Genomic DNA, 19,767 nt, shown 5'->3' with positions numbered 1-19,767 from the left:
GTTTAATGCGCAATAAGATGCGTCCCATATCTAATACAGTCAGGTGAGAATTCTATTGTATGGAGTTGGTCACTCACGCCTCATTTCAATGTATTAGGCAAGATTTCGAGGTCTTCAAGAATTTCTTCGGGGTCCATGGACTCAATGGTTTCGAGCACAATTTTGGCGTACAAAAACATGCCTAGATTGAGAGTCAAATCCCCGTTTCCTGTACGGGGGTTATAATGCGGGTTATCGTACCTTTTGCTTTATCAGCCAATGGTGCAAGAAGGCTTCCTATCTCCTTCCGCACTTCTGGGCAGAAATCGCGTTCGTTGTACCATTTCGATGTGTGTTGTGTAATGTATGTATGGATCCCTTCGGTATTGTGTTCATCTATGCGAATGCTTGAGCATTTTCCCTTGAGCGTGCTTCTAATATGGCCTTCTCCTCGTCATCTTATTCATCCTCCTAGTCCCCCACACTCAATCCCACGCCGAGCATCCGTTCGGATCCACATGAGCACCAAGCACTGTAATTGTATTCAAGAGCGCGGGGGGCCGGGGTGGGTCAGGTGGGTGCGGATGTAGGGGTTGATGGGGGGCAGAGGGGACGGATTGTGTGCGCGGGACGGGGCGGGTAGGGGTGGAGGAACCGTGCTTGCTGAGGTGTTTGAAGAATTTTGGGGGAAAGAGGGGCCAGATGGGGGAACGGGGGAGGTGTTTTTTTTGTGTTGGTGTGGGGGATTTGGGGGAGAGGTTTAGAATGCGTAGTGTGGTGGTGGTGGTGGGGATCGGTTTGGTACTGTACACAAGCTGGTTCAGTGCGGGCGGTCTGTACAAAGGCGATCGAGGGCATGTTTTATCAACCTCGGAAATTCTCGTTTGGGATCGGTGTCTTCTGAGAATCCGTTGATTTGGCGCGTGCGATCGATCGCTTTCAGCCACCTGTCCCACATGTCAGAATCAAGGTTGAAAGAAGTGGAAATCCGTGCGGGAAAACTTACTCACTCCTCAAGCACCTTCTCCATCACTCTCCTGGAATAATCTGACATTCTCCTCTCCGGGTCTAGGAATCGGAGACCCGCAAGTATCATCGGTTAGTACCCTCTCCGCCTCCATCTCCCAAACCCCCTCCAGCGTCAATCTCTCGCGATACCCGTGCAACTCGCCCGCAATCGCATGCGTCTGTCTGCGTCTCCGCTTAACATCCCTCTCCATAGCACCCAGCGTATACACAAACTCCGCGTCGTTGAAATCGTGCCGCGTGATGCGCCAGCCCCAGGCTTGTAGGTCGTGCAGGATGGTGCGCTCGTTGGAGTCGGGCTCGATGACTATGTGTGCGTGGATGGGGTTATTAGGGTCGGTTGTGTGCTGGGGCGGGCGGATTAGAAATGGCATTTTGAAGAAATGGGGTAGGTATGGGGGATTTTGATTTGCAAGGAGAAGTTTGTAGGGCTAAGCATGTTTGATGATTATGTGTGTGTGAAAGAGGTACGAAGGCGAACAGTGAATGTGAGACATTGAAGCTATGTGCTTCGCGCGACGGGAGCGCTGTCACTTTTGAGGATTGAAGTTTGGGCGCTGTCAACTTTTTTTCATCCAAAGTTCTATGATATCGGGTATCATGTATTCGACTTTTTCGCGTTTGTTGCCGCCTTGTGCTGGCACTCCGTCTTCGCTTTCCGGACCCGGCCACTTCATAGAGAGGTTCCTTCGCTGCCATTCACTTCTTCCTACTTCGACGCGTCACCCCTTGGTACATGGCGCTGTCCCTCGGAGGTGCTGCGTTTGCCGCGACGGGAGCATCGTATGGGCGGAAGCGGAGCGTCGCCCTTGACCAGCAGCCTGCAGATGGTGTAAGTAGATGAGAAGAAACACTTCTAGCTTGTCTGTGCGTCTGGGACAGATGAATATGTTCAGGGAGATGATGAAGTTTGTGTGTTCTGGCAGGGCTCAGAACCATATCTTGATCAGCTCTTCCGAGACAGCGGACGGTGTGAGGACACCAGACTCGGTGATGATACCAGAGATCAGGTCGGGAGGCTGGGGTGCTGTCAGAAAGCGTTCAATGCAAAGTAGTCGTAACAAAACATACGGTAAAGTCGACAGCATCATGGGGTTTTGATCCCCAGTCCTGATATTTGGAGTCCATGTCGGCAATGGCCTCGTCGAATGGGTTCTTCTGCTCCGCATCCTTGGCAGCATCTTTGCTAGCTTGCTCGTCGGTCTTGAAATCAAGGACCTTTTGCTCGATGGGCAGGTCAAATTGGCTGAGGGGATACAGGCGCACAAACTTGTGACTCTCGGCAACGACGTAGAATGGCTTTCCCTTGCTCTTGGCCAGTATGCCCATCTGGTACGTGCCCATGCGCGAGATGATGCCGCCGTTTTCTACGACTCCCTCGGCTCCCACGATGACCATGTCGACCTTGCCCAACGAGTATGCGACAGCCGAGTCCTGGATGGCTGCGACGGGGATGTTGTTGGCGCGGAGGTCGGCAACGGTCTGGTGGCCCTCTTTCAGATCGGAGGAGCCTTGGGGCGGCAGTACGTAGACGACCCTGAAGCGGATGGTGCTCGACTCGGCGGCCCTCCTCAGCAACGCGCCCACGACTCGCGATCCACCATTCGTGAGGACAGTAGCCCCGTCGCGGATGAAATGCTTGCCGAAGCTCGCAATCTTCTCTCTGCTCTGCTTGGCGCGCTCCACGAAGAGCTTGCCGTTGGACAGCAGGTGGTTGCGAATTGCGCGGAAGTCATCGTCGGGGCCCAGGTTCAGGCTCGCGGGGCGGTTGAGGGTTGTGATGAGGTATCGCTGGAACAGGTCGGTACCGGCGGAGAGAGAGATTGGGTTTGCGATCGAGGCCTTCAGGGCAGCAGTATGACGCTCTAGCAATGCAAGTGTTTCGGCGACGGTCGACACGGAGCTCTGCGCAATCGCTTCGACAAGGGCCTCAATGGCGGCAACCGGCATGGTCAGCTCGGGGTCATCTTTGAGGATTCGGCGGTAGGTCGCGACAATGTCGAACTCCGGCAGAGGTTTGGTCTCGGTTGCAGCGCTCATCTCGGCGGTATATGTCGTGAAGATGTCGTTCGCGGGGCATCACGAAGCTTTAGAGGGGTTCAAGGAATCTTTGGCATTGAGTCATTCGCCAAGACTGACGACCTTCGCTTCCGACAACGACCTCTTCTGCCTCTATACACCGTGACATGTCATCCTGCAAATGGGCTTAACCTACGTTGCCCATGCCCCTCACCCTCATGCTTTCGTGAGCTCGTGCCTGAATCTGGCCAGACGCGTGAGTCGGAAGGCCCGGCGACTTGCTTGGTCATACCACTTTTGCTGCAGCATTCGCACCAGTTGTATATCAACTCAGGCGAATACATCCTTGATCTGCAGCTTACTTGCAATGGCTCGAAACCAGACAATGCGTGAAGCTTCACCCCGCCAACTTGGCTCTTTCCCACCGCGTCGCACGAGCCTTCCTCAAACATCGGGGACCCGTCGCGTTGGACCGCCACGAGCGCCACAGCCATCACAACTATTTTCCTTTCTCACATGGTCAATCTCCTCTCTCTCACTCGCTACTTTCAAATCTCTTACAGTGAAGCGGACTAGGCGAAGCGTGCGTCAATCGCGACTCCACATTGGCCTAGCGTCCATCGTCACACATACACTGTCAACATTCCGCCCTCGTTCCCCGTTCACGTGTTCCTCAACCAAACATTTGAATTTTCACTACAAGCAAAAAGCTTCTCGCTTTTCTAAAATCAAGTCCTGAGCATATTCAGAGCTGAACTGTACAACAAAAGCACCCCAACGATGCCTTACATAATCTACGTGCCAGGCTGCCCTCGCCCGTACATCACAAATGACCCGAGGATCTACATTGACGCCAAAGAATGCTTCAAATGGCCCGCTGAATCGCGCCTGTACGCCGACGCCGAATGCAAGATGATTCGCAAGGAAGAGGGCGAGAGGTTCCACGGTGAACGAAGAGCGGCGCGACTGGAGCAATACTGGCTTGAGGAGCTTGCGCGACGCAAGAAGTCTGTGGAGACTGGCCCGACCAAGATCGTTGAAAGCACTATCAAGCATGCGAAGAATGACTCGGTTCATAACGTAGTCGTGGAAGTGAAGGAACTGGAACCTCGGGAGGGCGACCTGCTTGCGTAGTCGGAAAAGCTTTGGAGAAGGGACGATGCTATGCGTTCGTTCTCCAACGGAAGGCCCCCTTGTTGCCGCTTCGCACGATGAACGACCTCGTCACTTCCCAACCAGTGCGCAGAAGCAATGAGTCTTTACATTCATCCCCGTTTATGTTTTGTCATATTTACATCTATCATAACACCCGTGAGGTACTCCCGACCGACATATCGTTATCCCCCTTTACATCACTATCGCAACAAATCGTCGGCACCGCATTCGCTTCGAGATGTCGAACTCTTTTCTAGGACGGTCCCGCCCACTGTTAAATGACGACTTGATCAAATGGGCATCCGATGGCTTTCCGTCTGATAAGCTATGGAACGCACCGGTGGATACCATTGTGGACACAGCCTACGAATTCATCGAATTTCGGGACCTGACGTTGCACCGCATGAAAGTCCTCAATCAGACTATCCAATGTCTTCCGGGCACTGCGGATGACAACCCACACATGCAGGCCGTCCAGATCTCACACACGGCGCGCCTCCACCTAGCCACTCTTATCATGCGCTTTAGCGTAGGTACCACCATTCTCTCTAGATTGCACAGTCAGCTGACAGATGCAAGACGCTTTCCACCAACATGAGCTCCCAAGAACTTCAAGCGTACTACTTACTCGAAAGCATGCGAAGGTATCCCTTCTCTGAAACTAGAGAAGCGATACGACTTACAGGCTACTGTCTTGTCGATATCGTAGAATATTGTATGTTCCATAATTCCATGGGCTCGAAAACACTTCCTGTCTAATACATACCTACGACTAGTCTTTCGGTTGGGCAATTCGCGTGAGCATCCTCTCGACTCTAACAAGATCATGAAACTGGCTAGTAGTATTATTTCCCGATCTTTGGATGAGATCCGCACAAACGAACAAGAGATGTACGAGACGTACCTACGGGCTTGGGAGCTCCTTCGAAGGGCAGAAGATTGGTGAGCCTATGCAGCCTCTGGTGAGAACAGAAGCAGCTAACGAGCACATTGCAGGATCAACAGGAACAAATGTCGTCGACCGCCACCCATCATGGTACCTCTCACCGCGGAAAAGAGTACAGAGCCCGTCCCGGATGCCTTTGGTTACGAGTCATATATCTACGGGAAGACAGTGGAGCTCGTTGAGCAACCACCGAGAGACCCAGAACAACCGATGGGTGCGGACCATACTGTACCGTGGTCAAGCGACCAGAAGATCATATGCGACCTCGTCAAGAAGCTCGAGGATATTCGGCGATGTGAGGATACTGGTGCGCGGTCCGTGGAACCAACAGATGCCAACTCACGGCCAGACATACCAGCAGACGTTGCAGCATCGGCCAACACGGCGCTTGCACAGGCAGTACCAGTTTCAAACGATGCTACTCCGGCCCTTGAATCTTACCCGACCATTGAATCTGATCCGGGTGCCTCAACAGACCGTGAGAGTACCGCAAGTCCTTTGGCGGTAGTCCAGCCCCCCCTCCACGCAGAAAAGGTCGGCGCAGAATTGTCAGTCAAGACGAAAAAGGCCAAGAGAAAAAAGGCCAAGGCAAAAAGGGCCAAGGCCAAAAAGGTCGAGGCAGAAAATGCCGCGACAGAAGAGGTCGATACTGCACAGTCCGGCGCAAAAAAGGGTGCTTGTATCCCCAGTGATCCTTCCGAAGAACAATACCGCTCTAAGCCTGAGCATGGCTCTTGGGCTGATACCATGCAAGCCAAAGCCGACGCAGCACCAAATACAACACCTGAGCGTCCACAAAACAAGCAATCAAAAAAGGATGCTCCTAGCACCACAGATCCTTTCGAAGAACACTACGGCTCCTCCAAGGCTGAGCATGGCTCTTGGGCTGATGCTATGCGAGCTGAAATCGAGTCTGTCGTCATTGGTGCAAAGGGATGGGAGACCGATTGGGCGAGGGAGGACGCGAAAGGAAAAAGGAAGGCGTCGCGGATTATTAGTAGGAGGTGAGAAGGTGAAGGAGAGGGCTGGTCATAGTGTTCGAAACTGCTGGAACAAAAGTCATCAAGAGGCCCAGCTCTGGAACACATCCTTGTCCATGCACCATAAATTCCCGACTTCAAAATAAAGTTTCGACAAGTCCCCCCGTGACGAGTGCTAGGACAATATTCCCCATTACCACTTTACCATCCCTTAGCACATATGCACCACAGCGGATCCCTACTTCGTCACTGTTGACGTGCGCCAACACATCTAGAACTTTTGCGGCGTCCAGAAAATTGGGTATCCATCGCATGTGGTTGTGGCAGCCCCCAGATTTTCATGAGGTTTGCGCATCGGGCCGAGCAGGGATGGCGGATGACAGGCGTGACGTCATTGGGCGAATGGGTTTGGGCTTTTGGGTTTCTACTCATTCACCGCCTACATTATGAACAAAACCTGAGAAGCAAAAAGACATGCAGTATACTGAGAGAGAAAAAAACTCAAGGTGGGGGATGTCTCTACAATCAGCGACGTCACATCAACGCTGAACATATGCCAAGTACCTGCTCAAAACCATAACTTTTCTTCTTTGCTGCCGATCAACCGTCGTCAATCCGACCTACCCGTCTTAGTGTCTCCACCGCAAGACCACCCAACCAACAAGCGCTCGATAAGCGTGAAACCAGTGCGCTGAGACCACCAATGACGACCCGGTCATATGAAGGACGATGGGCTCGCGTGGTTATCTTGGGTTCTTAACGGGGGGTCGATCTCTTGCCGCTTTCTGATATATTACTTATTACTGCAGCTGGAAAGTTTGGCGGCGATGTTTCCAGAGTCTTTTGTTGATGTGAGTTTGCTTGCGAGTCTACGTGCGGTTGAGTTCGCATGGTTTTTGTTTTCGAGTGCGTGACTGCGTTGCTGAGGGACAAAGATGAGAATGACGGAGAGAAAACCTTACAAGTTCCAGGATGAGGAGGAGAGGCCGCCGATGACGGTGGGTTTGAGGGATCGGATTGCTCATTTTACTTGGTGAGTCTGCCAGCTATCAGAGGAACGTAGAGATACTGATGAGAACACTCAGGCCATGGTTCTCCGCAACCATGTCCACCGGAGCTCTCGCCGTCGTCCTGGGAAACTCACCAAACACATTCACCGGCCTTCAAACCATCGGTAAAATCGTCTTCATCTTCGACATCATCCTGTTCCTCCTCTTCACAGCCCTCATGATCACGCGCTTCTGCCTCGTGCCACGGAAACTCATGGCCTCGCTGCACCACCCCGTCGAAGGACTCTTCCACGGCACATACTGGGTGTCCGTCGCACTAATCCTCAACTGCGCGTATCTCTACGGCCACAGCGAAACAGGCACCTGGCTCACCAAAGCCCTGCGCGTGTGCTTCTGGATATACTGCGCCATCGCCTTCTCCGTGTCCATTCTGCAATACAGCATGTTTTTCCGCCTCGAGCGGCTAAACGTCACCGACGCCGTGCCTGCCTGGATTTTCCCCATCTACCCTTTACTCGTCGTGGGCACGTTGGCCGGCACGATTCTCCCCTCCCAGCCAGATTCCGCCAGCTGGCAGATTTTCATCGGCGGCATATGTTTCCAAGGTCTCGCGTGGCTGATTAGTTTCCTCATGTACGCCATCTACATGCAGCGCCTTATGACGTCCCAGCTCCCTTCCCCGACCGTCCGGCCGGGCATGTATGTCTCGGTAGGGCCCGCAGGTACGCTCTCATGTCAAAGACCCCGTTATCTAACACGCTGATTCTAGTTTGCAGGATACACGGCCGCGGGACTTTTTTCGCTGGCTAAGCAGGCCCCGCGCCTCATTCCGCCGGATTACTTCACCGATACAACTGTCCCTGATGGCGAAATTGTGAAGATCATGGGTATCATGGCGGGGTTGTTTATTGTGCTTTTTGCGTACTGGTTCTTTTTCATCACGACGGTTACCATCATCTCCGGCCTCATCAGTAAGAAAATGTCCTTTTCGCTGAATTGGTGGGCATTCATCTTCCCCAACGCGGGCCTCACGCTCGCGACGATCCAGGCGGGGAGTGCGCTCAAGAGCAGCGCGATTGATGGCGTGGCTAGCGGGTTGACGGTCATGCTGGTGGTGTTGTGGTTTGTCACGGCATCGTTTTGCGTGCGCGCTTTGTGGCAGGGGGATGTCATGTGGCCGGGGAAAGATGAGGATAAGTCGATGGAGAGGCTGGCGTGGGGGTGGAGGGGGAACAGGACGAATCCGAACGCGAAGCATTTACGGCGGATTCCTACGGATCAGCTGCCCTAGGAGGGAAAACATCGTGGTTTGAATGGGCATTTCTGGGCGTTGAAGCGTTTAAGCGTTGTTTCGTGCTTTGGAAAAGTATACCACAATATCCTTTTATACAATATTTAATCGCTGTACAGACTACGGAACAGCATGCTCGATCTCAGATCTCAGATTCCCATGTCCAACTCAATTCCCAACGGCCTGTGGATTCCAAAATACCTTCTTTGGATCAACCTTCTCTTTCAACCCCAGCAATTTCTCATACGTCTCTTTCCCAAAATACAGCCGATGCGCCTCCGCCGGACTCAACTCTGGATCCAGATAATTCGGATACGCCAAAAACTCGCCTCCAGGCTGCGCATCCGTAAGCGCCGCATTCAAGCCATTCACATAAGCCTTGATATCCGGCGAGAAAGGCGGCAGCATATTCGCCGACGAGCCAATGTTCTACGCATCATGTCGTTAGTTTGCATTTCCAAGTTGAAGAGGGCCAAAGGAGGGGAAGAAATAACATACCTGAAAAACCCACAAACTATCCCTCAATCCAAATGCCGCGTCCCCAACATCCGGCACATTGATCTGACTATCTCGTCCACCGTAAAGACTGATGTAACTTCCAAACGGCACCTTGCCCAACCCCCTCCCCACTTCCGCGAAGAAACTCTCCAGCGCGGCTCTCGTGAGTGGCTCCGCCTCGCGCGTCACCACTGACTTGGTGTAAAACGTCTGGTGGTTGTGATACCCACTCAGTGGCTCAGCCAGCGGTTCGCCTTCCGCGATGTCATTGAGCGCATCGAGCCAGCCGCGTGTGCGGATCGTCGTGTTATCTGGCACAGGAAGTGTGGACAACATAGCCGGTAGAACAGTGCGCGTGAAGTGATCTTCTTCGCCGAAGAACCACCCTCTTACTTCAAACTTTCCGTACACACTCATGTATACTTCAAGCGTGATGTCTCGGTTCATCAGCGGCGACGTCAGCGCGAAGGATTGCAGTTGCAGGAGTATCGACGACGCAGCAGATGAGGCGTTAAGCTGTGAAGAGAATGTCGCGACGTAACTGGTGACGGAAACAGGCGCGGGCGAGGTTTGCAGGTAGAAGGTTGTGATGATGCCGAAACTATCCGCCGCGCCGCGCAGGGCGAAGAACATGTCTGCGTGGCTGGTGCGTGAGGTGTGGATCTGGGTGCCGTTGGAGAGGACGACGTCCATTGCGAGTATCGTGTCGAGAGCAAGACCTGTTCACCTTCTAATAAGTATATTGGAGTAAGGCGGGGGTCAGTGGGTTTCACTCACCCCACTTCCTCGACGAATACCCAAAGCCGCCGTGCGTGTAGTGTCCGCCGATACCTACACCGGGAAACGTCCCATGAGGGAGGGCGGCGTGGCCTTGGTTGAATACTGCGAGACCGAGGTTTCCGAGGCGGACACCTGAGCCGACTTTTATGATGTTGGTTGCTTTGGGGTAGGTCAGTGTGTTTTCTATAGAACAAACATGAAACTTACATTTATCCAGAGTGATCTCGTTGAACTTTTGCAGATCGACGACCAAGCTACCGTTCTTCCCACCGAGAGAGTAACTGCCGTATGAATGTCCTCCAGATCGCGGCTGGACTTTGATACCAGATGCAGCGGCGCATGTTATGGAGTCGGAGACATGTTCAGGTGTGGTGGGGATGGTAACTGCAACAGGGGTATACTGAAGGCGAAGGTTGTATGCGGTAGTGAGAGAATTCCAGTCAGAAGAAGAGTTCAGAGTAGTCGGAACGCCTTTGGATATCAGACAGTCTTGTAGTGTTTGGTATTGTTGAGCGATTGAGTGGTCGATGGAGTGACCGAGGACTCTTGACACTATCAAGACGAGTACAAGAGGACAGACCATCTTTGAGAATATTAAGAATGGTTTCCTCCGAATAAAAGTTTCAAGACGTTTATACTGAGTCTTTAGAATGGTGCGTGTAGTCGGTCCGTCCGCCGCATGCCAAGGCTCCCGAGCATCCGACTCTAGGGGACAGCAGTACGACCTCGTTTAGATTCGATTCGTACAATGAACTGTCTTTGAGGTGGTGAAGTGTTCCTGCTGTGACGTGGGCTTCTCCAAGTCCCATGTCAAAGTAAGCCTACACGTACTCGCACTTCAGTCAGACGGCTTGCAACAGGCTTTTATCCTGCCAGGAAAACTTCCAAGTATTCCAGAGCGGCATAACTTGCGAGGAAAGCCAGCGAAGAAGAGTTCGTGAGCATTTCGACTCATCGTGAAATGCTGTGTGATCATCAAACTGACAGGGAATGTGGGATCTCGCAAGCTCATCCGCATTTGACCAGGCACACCCTCTCCAGATGAAATCATTGGGGCTGAGACGGGACTCCACTCCCAATGCCTATTCGCTCTTACAGCAGATTTGTATGTGAAAGGAAGTTGCAGACACCGTGTATCCTTCTGCAAACCTTGGGTTTGGCTACCCTGGTACTACCTGCCAATGTGCCCACGTGACATGAGCACCTCCAATGTTACATTCCCGAGGTATCGTCGTACAGCTTTTGATTCCTAGCACATCACGCACTCACCTTCAAGCCTCTCATCTCGTGACCAGCCATCATCTTATCCTGACAATCCAACATCCACCATGGACATGGTCCCAATACGCAGGTGCGATGTAATCGGAACAGCACTACCAGCATTCTACCGCATGCAGCATGCAGATTCCTTCACCCAATACGACGAAGAGGGCTTCTTTTCTAACGCCACCTGCTCAATGAGATACTCCTAATGGGTCAACAAGACCAGATTCGAGAGCTATCTGGACCGAAAGGCGAGGCCAAGCGATTTCACCCCATACATATCTCTATTCGACAACCTCGAGGAGGCACAGACGGAAGGTCTTTCATGAAAGCCAGGGATGTCCCGACGTATTTATAGCGAAGATCCAACCATCGGAACTGTACATGATTTCTGATTCGTTGATGTCGAGCGTGGTGATCTCAGGTCTGAGTAGTTCGCAGTGGACACTATGCCTGCTAGTATGGTGATTATAATCTGAGTCAGCTCAAATTAGATGGGAAGATCAATCAGAATGGAAGAGAGATATGTCAGCCAACCACAGGATGTATCGCGTTCAATCATCCCGAGGCCGTGAACTTGCTTCCAGAACAGCTCGCACAACCACCCTTTACTGACTTCAAGATCACGCAAATCTCGCACGACATGAGCGCTACCAACCCAGCCCACAGTCGAGGTTCTGCTCAGCACCAATCACGCAATATTCCACCTAGTTGGATCGAAATGCTCGTCATGCACAGTCCCTACAAGAACTCACACTGCTCTTCATCCCACTCTTGCGTTCTCTGTACCACATATCCCGCATCAAATCACGACACAACCACCTTACAGTCCATACAACCCATCATATCATCTTGGCACGAAGCCGTCGCGGTGACTGACACACATTGTTTCGGATCAGCGCGAGACATGGAGCCTCAGACATGCACGGTAGCAAACCAACCCGGTACTACCACACCATCCAAAAAACCTCAAGACGATCGCACAAAAGAACGCGCGGCGCTGTGCGAGACCTATCTTCAGCTCTGAGACATCGGTGTTGGAAGTTCCGATGGTCGATGGGAGAAGTTTGGTTGCGCAGGAAATGGCGTCGTTCGGCTGTAAACCGCTTTGTCTTTACTAGGGACGCTACTGATAACGTGCGTCCGAAGAACGATGGCATGATCCCGAACTAAAACGAAAGAGGGAGGTCCTGTGACGATGCTGGTCCGACCGAGCTTTTTCTTTCATTTCTGGGGTACATTGGCATGGCTTCTTGGTAGCATGCATCATGTGAGTCTCGGCTGCGAGCGGAGCGGCTTGGGATCCCAAGGCTTTCCGCCTCGCACCAAGGAGCCAAACGTAATCGATTAACCAGGAAGCGATGTGGAGAGCTGAGCGTGGTCGAAAAGTAAATTTTCGCACGCGTGAAACGCACTGCTGGGTGTCTTCCTGGAGCAAAGTTGTCGCTCGCTCCGCGGTGGGTTTCGCAGCGTCGACCGATCGATCACGCCGTCAGCTAGGTCGCGCACATGATTACTTGTTTCCCCCATGCACTACATCGAGCTTTCTTGCTATCGTGAACTTTGCGTCGTCTTACTCGCTTCACCCGTGTGTCGGACCAACACTTCCTGCCTGCATGCATACAAGCTGCAGGAAACGTGTTCCACAAACGGCAAAAGTGGCCCATGGAATCGTGTGGAATCTTTTTTGCCGGTCAGTATTTCGGGCTGGGCATTGTGGCCTGCCTAGAGTTTGCCCAGGCTGCAAGCGGGTGCGAGAGCTCCCCACCTCCGTCATCGTGAACGATGCGCGAGTCGAGGGTGGTGAAGGCGAAGGGCGAGTATATACCTATTCCATCGAGATGGGATCGAGGACAGCTGGAGATAAGACAAAGCGAGGACTCGCGACGGCGTTACTGTGCTCTCCGCATCGTGTCATCCGAACTATCGAAGTTTATAATAGTGATGGCACTTATGCATCCATAACCTCGCTCTCGCAAACCCCGATGCCTCCGATCCCAACGCCCTCTCCTCGCTCTGATTCGGCCCACCAAAACGCGCGGCACCACTGCCGTCTTATCCGGGCCTTCTCTGCGCCAATCACTACGCGTCTTGGGTCCTTAGCTCCCTCTCCTCTCCGCTCGGCCAAGGGTGCAAGCCGAGCGCGGCGTTAGTCTTTATTGCCAGCGGAGTCTAGACCCGCGCTATGCTTATCGTTGTGCAAGGGAGGCGCTGCCGTTTGCAGCCTTGATTGGGCGTGCGCGTGTCGGGGATAGGGTTTGGAGTGTGGAGCTGGGGTTTGGGACGTGGGTATGGGATTTGGTGGGAGAGAGAGGGGAGGGTGGGAGAGTGGTATATAGGGTTGGTGGATCCCCCAGGTTTTTGGTGGTAGAATCAGAACAATCACGATAGAATCGATCAAGTCATTCGTTCTATACATCTACATACCACACTTAATCTAAGTCATACATCAAACGACTACTACAACTACAATGTCTTCCCCAGCTACCCAATACGTCTACATCCCCAACCTCGTGGGCCGCCAAATGCTCCGCATCCCCCTCGACGAAGTCGAGGCTGAGGGCCAGATCAACATCTCCTCCACGGCGCAAAACACCACATACTCGCCTCCGGCACGAAACTCGTCGCCCTCGCCCAGCGTCTCCAGCATCGAGGAGTCCGAGTGATGAGCTACCCCACCAAGGGATGACGAGCCAACAACGAGGGAGAAGGATGACGAACGATGTACAGACGCCCTGCATAGGGAAACACTGCACTGGAACAAGCCTCGAGACGAGTCTGTGGAGAAACTCTACTGCCATGACATCATACCTAGCTCGGACTGCTGAGCCGCGAGGGAGGATCGTTAGTCTACCACATGAGCGGTGAAGCCCCTCAGATCCTCTTGTCCCTCACACGTGGGATAAGGAGATCGGAATGACGCGATTTGTGGAGAAGAGGGAAAGCTTGGCGGGAAAGAATTGTTCAAAGGGATCTTTTCTGAAAACGGAAATTTTTCTATTCGGTTCTATTGTGGGGAAGTTTTGGTTGGAAGATGATGCTTTATACCCACAGCTGCGGATTCTTTATGCTGCGCTACGATAGTAATGATTAATGAAAGCTTTGTGTAACCTACGTGTTCGTGTGCTGTTATCGTGGTGCATTTCGTGATTGGTGTGTGGTTTTTTGGGCTCGGTGTCGCGTGCAATCTTCTGTCCCGACGATCTGGAGGCTGCTGCATTTAACTGCTTCTAAGCTCATGGACGGTTTCTATCGTCTGCAAACGACACATTCTGCACTACATCTCAACCACCCCAACGGATCGTGTCCGGTCGGGAACCACTCGGATGCATCCGCGCGACCCACATGTCCCGACATTCCCTCGCTTTGTGTATCTGCAGTAGTTCGCGCCTGATGGTCATCGAACGTACAGACGAAGGGATCGGTACTCCTAAAATGCGACGATGATCCAGATGATAAGCATGAGCGTGTCGTGGCTGCCTATTGAGCCAGTGTGACGTGGGCGGGCGGTCAATTTGGCAGGATCGCTGGGGCTCGAAAGCGCAGTTGGAATCGAGGTGTTGAACGCAGCGAGGCGGTATGCGGGGTGGAGGGCGTGGGATTATGTCAGTACAATGGTGATCATTTCTTGCGGATGTATTTCGCTTTGTATCTCGATTTCACTGGCGAGGGTACGCTGACCTGCGAAGTCAGGCTGGGTAATCGATGAGTCCAACCTGGTTCTGTATGACAAATGTGTCCAAAGCGATGATGAGTTTGGATCCAAGCTGTGTAGTGCGATATATGAGTCGGGTTGGTATTGAAGATGAGGTTGATAGCTTGATGAATTTGATCACAGCGAGATGCGTGCCCGCACTCGGCATGTCCTACCTTGAGCATCAACTTCTTCAACCCAAGCCCCAAAGCCGCACAATGCAGCTCTCACAAGCGCCTGCGATGATCGAAGTAATTCCGATGTTGAAGCACGTTACTTGTCCAATATGATCATCGAGGCGTGTGGTGGAGTGATGGACTAGTAATAAATTTAATACAAGTCCACGCATCTCCGTTTTGTGACGTCTCAAGAGTGACGGAGGCGCAAAAATAATTGGATGATGGTGTACGATGTCAAGCATCGGTGTGGGCTACCTCCGAGACTCCATCTCGGCGCTCTCTTGGACAACTTCAACGCCAAACTTCCAAGATATACTTGAGGCATTTACACACGTATATTTTTGTTTATACTCGTCAAGATGTCCGTAGACGTACGACTTATTATGTCGCATTGTCGTGAGTGTATGGCGTGACGTTAGCTGCTCTCCGGATTTTGCATTGAATAGATGCGGCTCGATGGGTGGTAACAAGGACACCCTTCACCAGGTCTTGTGTATACGTCCCTGCAACGCTTCATATGTCGGCTTCACTCTCTGGGCAAACGAGGTGAATGACTGCGAATTCCATTTGTTGCTGTCGTGGCTGTCAACTTGAACGTTAGCGCATACTTGGTTCACACGTTGCAAGTCGGAGATATATCATACCACGGCTTGATCCATGCACCTTGACGACAACCATGGGTGCTCACTTATCGCTGATATACGGCGGCCAAGACGCGCCTGCAGATGTGTCAACTCAACCACTCCAGTGCCTTGGACGACTTAGCAAGAAGACGTATCGCTGTAATAGCAGAGGGCAAAATGTATACAAAACTTCACGTGCAAGCGTTTCACACACGAGCGCCTCGTAGGATCCTTGGCGACAGAGCCTCTTGAATTTACCAGAAGAGGTCCGGAAGCAGGTGTATGCTGGGCTGCTATTTCTCGATGTCGAGGTACGGATAACTCCAACGCATGTAACCAAGGTGCCAGGATTGGTGTTATTGCAAACATGCAAGCAGCAGCACAACGAGGTGGCGGCCTTGTTCTACTCCAGGAACACCTTCTCGTGTGTAGTGGCGACGATTGTGCCAGCACAGAAGACTTCGATAGAAGATCCTCAATATCCATCTATCGAATCAGCAATCGACAGTCACACGCTGCATGATCCCCTCAACATCTCAGATGGCATCTTCTTCCCAGCCCCTCGATACCACACATACCTCACCCACCTAGTCATCCGGCTCGATATGACAATCGCACATTTCGACCTCTCGTCATGCTCAACAATACCAGCCTTCACAACACCCGGGCTCGAAACCGGCCTCACGCGAGTTGAGATGGAAGCAATGCACCACGCCCTCCAACACAAAGTGCGGTGTGTGTTGCAGCGCATGAAGCGATTATGGCCCGGGAGGGCTGGGAGGGCTGGGAGGTGGAGCGGAAAGCTCGTCATACCCTCACGAACAAGCTGGACCAAGACGCAGGTGTACGAAATAGAGTTCACGATGGTATAGGCAGTGGTTGTTGTTGGGCGGAAGATGCGGAAGTCAAGGCGCTAGCAGAATGCGATGTGAGGTATGAGGCTCTGCTGGCTGCGTCACGTCCGTGCGAGGATGACAGTTAGTAGGACTAGAGACGGAGGTCTAGATTTGATTCAGCGCGACACCAGGCGACGATGCCAATTTCTCTCGTGATGGACGTCGACGTATAGCATCATAGTTTCTTGCTAGCAACGGAAACGGCGGCTGTGAGGACTTGGCGACGGGTGCAAACAAGAAACCTCCCTGTTGAGCGCCGTGTCAGTAGGCAAAGACTTGGCGGACGTGTGGGCAAGATGTTTTGGTGTTTTCTTCGAAGGTGCTGAGGCTGAAACGGCGGTAACAGCACCTGAAGGACGAGGCTGGTGGGAGGCAGGAACGGCGGTCGGACCAGCCATTTTGTGTGTGTATGACGTTTAAGGTTTGTCCAGTCAGCTGGTGGATCGAGACCCTGTCTAAGTTTATCCCAAGTGAATCCAAAAATCCAAATCCACCCCCTGGTGGGTTCTGCTGTGACGCTCAGCGCTTGTGGGCGGCGAATGACGAGGGCTGGGCAATATATACAAGCCCTTTGCACACGGCGGCTTGTCGGACCAATACGCATGGATCAGCAGGGACGCGGGCGTTGAGGCTGAATGCGAGGCCAGTGGCTGCACCCGATTCCGAAACGTTGCAGCTGGCCGGCGCCTCTGCTGACGACTGTAAATCTGCGTAGTGAGACCGCGCTGTGTCACGGCACCCTTCAGCTCGAGCTGGTCGCGGTGCGCGATGCAGAGTCGATGATGGTGTTGCGATAGTCTGCGGCTGCGAATCCTGCGAGAATCAAGCTTCGTGCTCCTTCGATCTGCACGCTACATGCAGCTGTATATCTATATTGGCCTCTTCCATCGTTAGTCCGCAGATCCGAGGCGCCACCAGTATTCCTGGGGCCCAAAGCGGAGCCACAAGGGAGCACAAGACGCCGCGATAAGTGCCAGCAGCAGTGAATAGCACGGTGTCGAGCAACGGGCGCCTGTCAATGGCAGCAGCAGGCCGAAGGCGCAGACAGGCCCTGATCTTGATGTCATGCGCGTCGCAAGTGTGGTAAGGGCGAGCCGCGACTTCCCGCCGAACATCCCGCAGCTTCCACATTTGCGCGACGGCTCCACTCCGGGTGACGCATGTGCTGCAAAACTTGTTGACTTTCTGGGCCCTGAGTCCTGATAGCCCTGCCGCTCCGGCCATCTATCACTGACACCCCCAGCCATTGTCCGCCCTCTGCCTTTCACTCCCGATTTCTTTATCCCGCCTTTGTCCCGCCCTCGCACTCGCTGATACTGTATCCTGGGCCCGTAGTCTTTTCCCCCTGTCGCTGCTGCTGCCAACTATCCCAACTGTCCCAACTGTCCCAACTATCCCAACTATCCCAACACCACCCATCCTAGCTTAACCATCCGTTGCACTGCATTGCGTGGCCACTGCACCCGCGCACCTGCACCTCGAGCTGTGCACCACAACACCACACCGCGACCATGTACCGCTCGTTATCTGCCAGTACTAGCATAGCAGCTCTGCTCACGTTGCCCACTGCCCTCGCCCAGAGCTTAACAATTGCACTCGGCACCAATGCCCCCTCTGGCTCCTCCGACTACATCGACCCGTCGTTTGCGGGCTTTGGCATTGAGCCCTCCAACCTGTTCTCCTTCATGGGCGGCGACACTGTCAACGCCTTCTCCATCCAGCTGCTGCAGAACCTGGCCGACTACTCGGGCGCGCCGCCGCACATCCGGTTAGGAGGCAACACCCAGGACTACATGGTGTGGAACGCGAGCAAGCAGGAGCACCGATGGACTGCGAACAAGAACTCCAAGGCCCAGGGCGCCATCGCCGCCGACTCCATGATCATCGGCCCGGGCTATGTCAACGCGCTCGACCGCCTGCCCAAGGATACGCCCGTCACCTTTGGCCTGAACATGGCCTACATGGACGACGACTGGGCGGACCACATTGTCGCCATTGCGCAGGGAGCTGTCGACAATCTCAAGAACACAAAGCTGTACTCGTTTGAAGTCGGCAACGAGCCCGATCTGTGGCTGCAAAACGCCTTCAGGAGTGCTGGCTGGTCCGGCAAGGTCTACACGCAGCAGTGGCTCGACCGCTGCGAAGTCATCTGCGAACGCGTTCTCAAGCCCGCTAACCTGCCCTGCGCCTTCTTCGAGCCCCCAGCGACCGCCTCGACCATCGGCACGACGTTTGAGATCTCGCAGCTCGTTGACGATGGCATCATGGAGGGTCGCAATGGCGACAACTACATGACCACATGGAACCAGCACGACTACTTCTACTGTATGTCACTTTCATCCATCAGATTAATCAATGCTAACTCGTTCTAGTCATCGGAGTGACCCCCACCCCCATTACCCAAGACGACCTGATGGACATGGACCAGACTGACACGCAGTTCACCTACTGGGCCAAGCAGGTCCAAGTTGCCCTCAAGACCGGCCTGCCCTATGTCCTGCGAGAGATGAGCTCCGTCGGCCCCATTGGAATGGCTGGCGTCAGTGACACATTTGGTGCTTCCCTATGGACCCTTAACTTCTTCCTCTATGCGGCCTCCCTTGGTATCTCATCCGTGCAGATGCACATGACCGACAACTCCAACGCCTCCGCATGGCAGCCCATTCCCATGTACGGCCACGACACCTCGTTCGTACGTCCGCAGTACTACGCACATGCCGCTGTCGCCCAGCTCATCGGCAACGGCAACGGCACCACGCAGGTGTCTGCCCTCAAGACCAACCCCGAGTCGGCCTACAAGGGACGCATCCGGATGTACGCAACCTACGCCAACGACAAGCTCCAGGCCGTCGTCATGATCAACTCCAAGGAGGCCAACAGCTCCATGACCCCGGGATCCTTCACTTTCAACTTGAACCTCGGTTCTGCCAACGCAAACAAGGACGTTTATCTCTCCTATCTCACTGCACCCGGCGCTGAGTCGCAGACCGAAGTGACCTGGAACGGCATGAGCTACGACGACATTACCGGAAACTCAACCCTTGTCGACGCCAGCGAGAACAGGTTCACCCTCGACGGATCAGGCAAGATGTCTGTGCAAGTGCGCGACTCGCAGGCCGTTGTCGCGAACCTGGGCTCGAAGCTCGGTGTCAACCTCGTCCTCAAGCCTGATCCAACTCAGAGCAAGAAGAGCAGTGCGGCCACTTCTATCCTCGCCGGATCGCACAACTTCATCTACTCCACGGCTGTCACCGTCATCCTAGCGCTGGGGATGGTGATGATCTAAGCATCTCGAGCCTCTTGTATTTCCTTTTTGTCTTCTTCAACTTGCATGACTCTTGTATATATGGACTGGGCGTTTGGGCGTGAAGCATCATCCACATCAGCATATGACGGCGTTTTTCTCATCCACAACTGAGCATACGTAG

At 53.3% G+C, this 19,767-nt stretch overlaps 10 protein-coding genes across 10 annotated transcripts; 6 read left to right on the top strand and 4 right to left on the bottom strand.

Moving 5' to 3' along the window:
• Positions 1-464: 464 nt before the first annotated feature.
• Positions 465-1,379, bottom strand: SNOG_14012 (hypothetical protein; the record flags this gene model as incomplete). Its single annotated transcript, XM_001804159.1, has 2 exons — positions 465-926; positions 1,086-1,379. The coding sequence occupies 2 exons, from the start codon at positions 1,377-1,379 to the stop codon at positions 465-467; spliced, it is 756 nt and encodes a 251-aa protein (XP_001804211.1).
• A 555-nt stretch (positions 1,380-1,934) lies between these two features.
• On the bottom strand, positions 1,935-3,045 carry SNOG_14011 (hypothetical protein; the record flags this gene model as incomplete). The annotated part of the gene is made up of 2 exons (XM_001804158.1): positions 1,935-2,024; positions 2,077-3,045. The coding sequence occupies 2 exons, from the start codon at positions 3,043-3,045 to the stop codon at positions 1,935-1,937; spliced, it is 1,059 nt and encodes a 352-aa protein (XP_001804210.1).
• A 759-nt stretch (positions 3,046-3,804) lies between these two features.
• On the top strand, positions 3,805-4,158 carry SNOG_14010 (hypothetical protein; the record flags this gene model as incomplete). Its single annotated transcript, XM_001804157.1, has 1 exon — positions 3,805-4,158. The coding sequence occupies one exon, from the start codon at positions 3,805-3,807 to the stop codon at positions 4,156-4,158; it is 354 nt and encodes a 117-aa protein (XP_001804209.1).
• Positions 4,159-5,212: 1,054 nt separating this feature from the next.
• On the top strand, positions 5,213-6,380 carry SNOG_14009 (hypothetical protein; the record flags this gene model as incomplete). Its single annotated transcript, XM_001804156.1, has 2 exons — positions 5,213-6,122; positions 6,337-6,380. The coding sequence occupies 2 exons, from the start codon at positions 5,213-5,215 to the stop codon at positions 6,378-6,380; spliced, it is 954 nt and encodes a 317-aa protein (XP_001804208.1).
• An 829-nt stretch (positions 6,381-7,209) lies between these two features.
• On the top strand, positions 7,210-8,544 carry SNOG_14008 (hypothetical protein; the record flags this gene model as incomplete). The annotated part of the gene is made up of 2 exons (XM_001804155.1): positions 7,210-7,837; positions 7,892-8,544. The coding sequence occupies 2 exons, from the start codon at positions 7,210-7,212 to the stop codon at positions 8,404-8,406; spliced, it is 1,143 nt and encodes a 380-aa protein (XP_001804207.1). The 3' UTR covers positions 8,407-8,544.
• A 30-nt stretch (positions 8,545-8,574) lies between these two features.
• Positions 8,575-10,267, bottom strand: SNOG_14007 (hypothetical protein; the record flags this gene model as incomplete). The annotated part of the gene is made up of 4 exons (XM_001804154.1): positions 8,575-8,835; positions 8,905-9,623; positions 9,682-9,843; positions 9,892-10,267. The coding sequence occupies 4 exons, from the start codon at positions 10,265-10,267 to the stop codon at positions 8,575-8,577; spliced, it is 1,518 nt and encodes a 505-aa protein (XP_001804206.1).
• A 3,068-nt stretch (positions 10,268-13,335) lies between these two features.
• Positions 13,336-14,057, top strand: SNOG_14006 (hypothetical protein). The gene has a single exon (XM_001804153.1). The coding sequence runs from the start codon at positions 13,419-13,421 to the stop codon at positions 13,611-13,613; it is 195 nt and encodes a 64-aa protein (XP_001804205.1). The 5' UTR covers positions 13,336-13,418; the 3' UTR covers positions 13,614-14,057.
• A 1,753-nt stretch (positions 14,058-15,810) lies between these two features.
• Positions 15,811-16,425, top strand: SNOG_14005 (hypothetical protein; the record flags this gene model as incomplete). The annotated part of the gene is made up of 3 exons (XM_001804152.1): positions 15,811-15,867; positions 15,899-16,178; positions 16,199-16,425. The coding sequence occupies 3 exons, from the start codon at positions 15,811-15,813 to the stop codon at positions 16,423-16,425; spliced, it is 564 nt and encodes a 187-aa protein (XP_001804204.1).
• A 433-nt stretch (positions 16,426-16,858) lies between these two features.
• Positions 16,859-17,470, bottom strand: SNOG_14004 (hypothetical protein; the record flags this gene model as incomplete). Its single annotated transcript, XM_001804151.1, has 2 exons — positions 16,859-17,152; positions 17,255-17,470. The coding sequence occupies 2 exons, from the start codon at positions 17,468-17,470 to the stop codon at positions 16,859-16,861; spliced, it is 510 nt and encodes a 169-aa protein (XP_001804203.1).
• Positions 17,471-17,850: 380 nt separating this feature from the next.
• Positions 17,851-19,625, top strand: SNOG_14003 (hypothetical protein; the record flags this gene model as incomplete). The annotated part of the gene is made up of 2 exons (XM_001804150.1): positions 17,851-18,664; positions 18,712-19,625. The coding sequence occupies 2 exons, from the start codon at positions 17,851-17,853 to the stop codon at positions 19,623-19,625; spliced, it is 1,728 nt and encodes a 575-aa protein (XP_001804202.1).
• Between the last annotated feature and the right edge of the window lie 142 nt (positions 19,626-19,767).

Source organism: Parastagonospora nodorum (assembly GCF_000146915.1).
Source record: "Parastagonospora nodorum SN15 chromosome Unknown scaffold_29, whole genome shotgun sequence".
NCBI classification, from domain to species: Eukaryota; Fungi; Ascomycota; class Dothideomycetes; order Pleosporales; family Phaeosphaeriaceae; genus Parastagonospora; species Parastagonospora nodorum.
The sequence above is the reverse complement of the archived record's forward strand: the minus strand, read 5'-3'. Positions and strand labels throughout refer to the sequence as shown.